We start from the raw sequence: 6,000 nt of genomic DNA, 5'->3' as shown, positions 1-6,000 counted from the left end.
GGTGAAGGGGGTGGGGTTACCTGAGTGAAGGGGGTGGAGTTACCTGAGTGAAGGGGTGGGGTTACATGGTGAAGGGGGTGGGGTTACCTGAGTGAAGGGGTGGGGTTACCTGAGTGAAGGGGGCGAGGTTACCTGAGTGAGGAGGGCGGGGTTACCTGAGTGAGGAGGGTGGAGTTACCTGAGTGAAGGGGGTGGGGTTACCTGAGTGAGGAGGGCGGGGTTACCTGAGTGAGGAGGGCGGGGTTACCTGAGTGAAGGGGGTGGGGTTACCTGAGTGAAGGGGGTGGGGTTACCTGAGTGAGGAGGGCGGGGTTACCTGAGTGAAGGGGGTGGGGTTACCTGGTGAAGGGGGTGGGGTTACCTGAGTGAGGAGGGCGGGGTTCCCAGTGATTGACAGGGCGTGTGTCCAGTGGCGCCAGTGTCCAGAGCGCTACAGTAGCTGCAGTAGCAGCAGCGGGCGGGAGAGCGAGTGGGCGCCGACACTATGTGAACTATTCGCCGACTCTGCCTGTTATTGTGAACGCGAGTGTGTGGCTCCTTGCGGCGGGGTTGAGTGAGCCTTGCCCCGGGGTCGGGACAGGGACCGGGACGCGTCGCCGCCATGCAGCAAGACTTCAGGAGAGTTGCCATGAAGAAGAAGGGGATCCGTTCACCGCTCGTCCAACACAAGGCGTTGGGTGAAACGGGTAAGGCAACACCTGTCTGAATGCTGCAGGGAACAGAGAGGGCAGTGTTGCTTTGTGACAAGTTACACGTCTCGCCCCCCGTTCCTGGACATAGATTCATTCCAGAGTTTAATCTCAGGGCGTGTGTCACTAGTGATCCCGCCTTCCCCCTGCCTACAACAATCCCCGCTGGTGCAGCAAAACACTGGAGTAATTACTGCTGGGAAAACCTTTTCCTTCTTCTTTTCGGTTGCATTTGATTCCCAGAGGAAGGGTTTCAAGTCTAGACTTAGTTATTGCACATTGCGTTATTTTCAAAGCCAGCTTTCGTGTCAGAGTTGAGTGGGATCTTTGCAAATGAAAAGTAAAGCGTAAACCGTGAACTTGGAATCCCGCTGACAAAACAGGTGATTAGTTGTTTGTTACACTTTTCAAGGAAGTTTGCAGAACATCCTTGGCATGGTTGGCTCTCTGTCCCTGAGTATAGCGTTCTGTTTTGGGCGTCTGAACACTCTGGTCTGTCCTTTGGAGTCGGCTGAGTCAACTTTGGGAAAGTACCTCGGGGAAGATGCCGATAGGTGGTTCACTTGTGCTGTTCGTAGAAAATCGGTGCAGGAGCAGGCCATTCGGCCCCTCGAGCTAGCACCGCCATTCAATATGATCATAGCTGAACATCTAAAATCAGTACCCGGTTCCTGCTTTCTCCCCATATTTCTTCAGCCCTTGGAGCTAAATCTAACTCCCTCTTGGAAACATCCAATGAATTGGCTTCCACTGCCTTCTTCGGCAGAGAATTCCACACTTGCATCGTTCACTTGTGTTCACCTAATTGAAACACGAGGGGGGAACCTCGTTGAAACGTACAGAATAGTGAAAGGCTTGGATAGAGTGGATGTGGAGAGGATGTTTCCACTAGTGGGAGAGTCTAGGACCAGAGGTCACAGCCTCAAAATTAAAGGACGTTCTTTTAGGAAGAAGATGAGGAGAAATGTATTTAGTCAGAGGGTGGTGAATCTGTGGAATTCTTCGTCACAGAAGGTTGTGGAGGCCACCAATGGATATTTTTAAGGCAGAGATGGATAGATTCTTGATTAGTACAGGTGTCAGAGGTTATACAGAGAAGGCAGGAGAATGGGGTCAGGAGGGAGAGATATATCAGCCATGATTGAATGGTGGAGTAGATGATGGGCCGAATGCCCTAATTCTACTCCTATTCCTTATGACCTGACTGTGCCTTTGGTAGAATCTTGGGAGACATCTTTGGGTGTTAGTGTCCAGTGTTTTGAGATGCCCACCACAGATAGTTTAGGAAGGAGCTGCAGATGTTGGTTTACACCGAAGATAGAAACATAGAAAATAGGTGCAGGAGGAGGCCCTTTGGCCCTTCGAGCCAGCACCGCCATTCATTGTGATCATGGCTGATCGCCCCCAATCAATAACCCGTGCCTGCCTTCTCCCCATACCCCTTGACTCCACTAGCACCTAGAGCTCTGTGGCATGGAATTCCATAAATTCACAAGATGGACACAAAATGCTGGAGCAACTCAGCAGGAATTGAATTGAATTTGAATACTTTATTTTCACACGTGACAAGTCTTTGCAGGCAGCATCTTCGGAGAGAAGGGATGGGTGATGTTTTGGGTTGAGACCCTTCTTCAGATAGATAGTTTAGGTGTACCTTTATCATTGCCACATGGGCCAAAGTACAGAGAAACACTTTTTGTTTTGCATGGTGTCCATTCAGATGAGATGATATTCTACATAAATACAATTGATTTTGCAAAGGAAAGATACAGAATGCAGAATACAGTTCTCAGCATTGTAGAGCACCAGTTCCATAGACCAAGTCCAATGTCTGCAATTGGGTGGAGGTTTAATACCCTACCCCATACACTGTACAATAGAGTCAGGGTGGTGGCTGAACCGTTGCTTGTGAGCTTTGTGCTAGATTTCACATTTTGATCCATAAACGCTCAAGTTTTCCTCAAGTTTGCTGGTGTTCAGCAGGCTCCTGGATTTCATCATCAATGCTTGCCTTCATGAAGGTTGTTCTCAATGTACGGGGGGGGAGGGAATGGTTCAGAGTTTCCTGGGACTTGCTATGGATCTTTATGTTGAAGGACAGTGTTCATGCAGCGGGGACAAGTTACTCCAGCACGTTGAGATTCAGTCATGGTCAGTGTCCGTGGTGCTTTATTGCCACATGGCATCACTTAATGTACAGTGATTTATTTATTTATTTATGTTGCGTAAAACCGGTTCAGTAAAGTATTGCCGTATCTAAGTACAAGCATCGATTCGCAACGTGTACAGAAAGTCAGCTGAGACTGACTCCATTATACGTCTCTTTGATCAAGCTTTTAGTCGTCTGTCATAATGCGTCTAGATATCCAAATCTGTTCAATAATGTCACATGAAGCACCTAGAGAGGTTTTGGTTCGTTAAAGAGTGTATAAGAGCGTCTAAGAGCTATAGCGGCTCTGAACCGGCCCTGCTATGTGCCCCCAACCCCCCCTGGACTGTCTCCCTCGGATGGTCACGACACACAGCTATTTATTTATTTTACTCTTCTTTTTCATCGGTGCATAAGCTGCATACTAAATCTCGTTGCACTGACGTGCAATGACAATAAAAGATATTATTATTATTATTATGATTCAATTGAATTAAATGAATCCTATTGTTGATGTAAAGAGGACTTGCTTCTCAATGTCATTGTGTATGTAATGCAAAATTCCGTCTGAAGTTAGAAATCATTCTGAGCACAAGAACAGAACACAAACACTCCGTATAGGGGACGTGACACTTTACTGCCGAGTTATCTTGGGCCTTGGACAATTTAAACCGAGCATGTTATTGTGCAACTTAAAACATTTGACTAATTCTAAGCATGTCATTTGAATACAGTCAGCAGCCATTAATATGTTTGCATAATAACCATCAAGGTTAGAGCTTTAGGTTAGGCCAGAGTTATTTAAAGTATGTCATCTTGGGCAAGTTGGGCAACATGCAGTTTTCTCTGGATGCACTATACTATTAGAATATCTACAAATAAACAGAGACACGTGGAACTGCAGATGCTGGAATCTTGAGTAAAACGCAGTGTTGGATTAAACCACATCTGCGGAGGACATGGATGGGCACCTTTTCAAGTTGGGAGCGTTGATCAGAATGTCAGAAGAAGGTTCTTGACCTGAAACATGGAAGATCGACACTAAAAGCTGGTGAAACTCAGCGGAACAGGTGGCACCTCTGGAGAGAAAGAATGAGCGATGTTTCAGGTCGAGACCCTTCTGCAGACTGATCACGGATATATGGATAGTCGACATTTAAAGCCGGGACCTGAAACGTCACCTGTTCATGTGCTCTACAAATGCACCCTAACCCACTGAATTCCTCCAGCTATAAATAAATTGTTGGAAACAGTAAAACAGAAGGCTGTGGATGCAAAGTCAATGGATATTTTTTAAGACGGAGATTGAATGGAGAAGTGGACTTGATGGGCCGAATGGCCTAATTCTGCTCCTAGAACTTATGAACTTGTGGAAATGATGATGATGATGATGGATGGGATTTATATAGCGCCTTTCTAATACTCAAGGCGCTTTACATCGCATTATTCATTCACTCAGTCACACTCGGTGGTGGTAAGCTACTTCTGTAGCCACAGCTGCCCTGGGGCAGACTGACGGAAGCGTGGCTGCCAATCTGCGCCTACGGCCCCTCCGACCACCACCAATCACTCACACACAGGCAAAGGTGGGTGAAGTGTCTTGCCCAAGGACACAACGACAGTATGCACTCCAAGCGGGATTCGAACCGGCTACCTTCCGGTTGCCAGCCGAACACTTAGCCCATTGTGCCATCTGTCGTCCCTAATGCCTTCTGAACACAAAGTGGGATACTCACAAAATAAGTTTAAGCCTCCCAAGATTACCATTTAGTAATCAAATTGATCTGTGCATGTGTTTTTGTATGGCACATGGTGAGATTCCTATTATCCCATATAGGCCTGAAATGAATGCCTGTTTAAGAAAGAACTGCAGATGCTGGTAAAATCAAAGGTAGACACAAAATGCTGGAGAAACTCAATGGGTTTCCCCCTCCCGAGGCACTTTCCCCAGCAACCGCAGGAGATGCAACACTTGTCCCTTTACCACCCCCCCCCCCCCCCCCCCCCCGACTCTATCCAAGGACCCAAACAGTCTTTCCAGGTGAGGCAGAGGTTCACTTACACCTCCTCCAGCGTCATCTACTGCATCCGCTGTTCCAGGTGTCAAATTTTCTACATCGGCGAGACCATGCGTAGGCTCAGCGATCGTTTTGCTGAACACCTCCGCTCAGTCCATCTTAACCAAGCTGATCTCCCAGTTGCCCAGCACTTCCACTTCCCCCTCCCATTCCCAACCTGACCTTTCTGTCCTGGGCCCCCTCCATTGTCAGAGTGAGTCCCAGCACAAATTGGAGGAGCAGCACCTCATAATTTGCTTGGGTAGTTTACACCCCTGCGATATGAACGTTGACTTCTCTAACTTCAGGTAACCCTTGCTCTCTCTCTTCATACCCCCCCCCCCCCCCCCATCCCTGTTCTCCCACTAGTCCCACTGTCTCTGCCCCCATTCTTTCTTTGTCCTACCCCCTCCCCTGACATCAGTCTGAAGAAGGATCTCGACCCGAAACGTCGTCAATTCCTTCTCTCCTTGATATGAATACCTGTTTGCCAATTAGAAACTGAGCATTGCAGTTACCGAAGCTCAAAAAATAGATTCACAAAATCTCTTGCAAAGGGTTAAATTAAAACTCCTATGACTGTGTGCAGCAGTGAGGTTCAACTACCATCAGGGTTGCTATTTGATAGGAGCCAGGCCATAATATTTGTCCCCTCAAGCCTGGTTCAGCTTTTAACAAGATCTTGATTAACATGAATGAAACATCACTACTGCATCCATCTATCTGCAGTAACCTTGAATCTTGCTTGTGAAGTAATTATCTCTTGATTTAAACATATTCCAAGATTCTTTTCACTGCCTTTTGAGGAAGTGAGTTCTAAATCTTGTAGTCTTTCCGATGACTGAATAGCATGCAACAAAAAAGCTTTTCACGCACGTAACAACTATAAACTCAACCAAACTAAATACTCACAATATCTGCGAGAAAAAGGAAGCTGAATCTGTCGTCAGGGCAACCTCTTGCTTTTAAACAGTAAAAGTCAATTAATGCACAAACACACTCCTCTTTGGGATGTGAGAGAAAACCCACAGTCACAGGGAGAACGTACAAACTTCACACAGACAGTGTCTGAGGTCAGGAAAGAACCAGGCTCCCTTGTGATGTT

General features: G+C 47.0%; 1 protein-coding gene across 1 annotated transcript in view; it reads left to right on the top strand.

The window, feature by feature from the left end:
* Window positions 1-403: 403 nt before the first annotated feature.
* Window positions 404-6,000, top strand: part of fgd4 (FYVE, RhoGEF and PH domain containing 4) — a 182,962-nt gene continuing 177,365 nt past the window's right edge. The window contains exon 1 of the mRNA XM_033037563.1: window positions 404-686. Coding sequence (XP_032893454.1) covers window positions 602-686 — 85 coding nt within the window. The 5' untranslated portion in view covers window positions 404-601. The remainder of the gene's footprint in view (window positions 687-6,000) is intronic.

The sequence above is a fragment of the Amblyraja radiata genome, chromosome 19 (assembly GCF_010909765.2).
Source record: "Amblyraja radiata isolate CabotCenter1 chromosome 19, sAmbRad1.1.pri, whole genome shotgun sequence".
In the NCBI taxonomy this organism is placed as follows: Eukaryota; Metazoa; Chordata; class Chondrichthyes; order Rajiformes; family Rajidae; genus Amblyraja; species Amblyraja radiata.
This window is presented reverse-complemented; position numbering and strand designations above follow the sequence as displayed.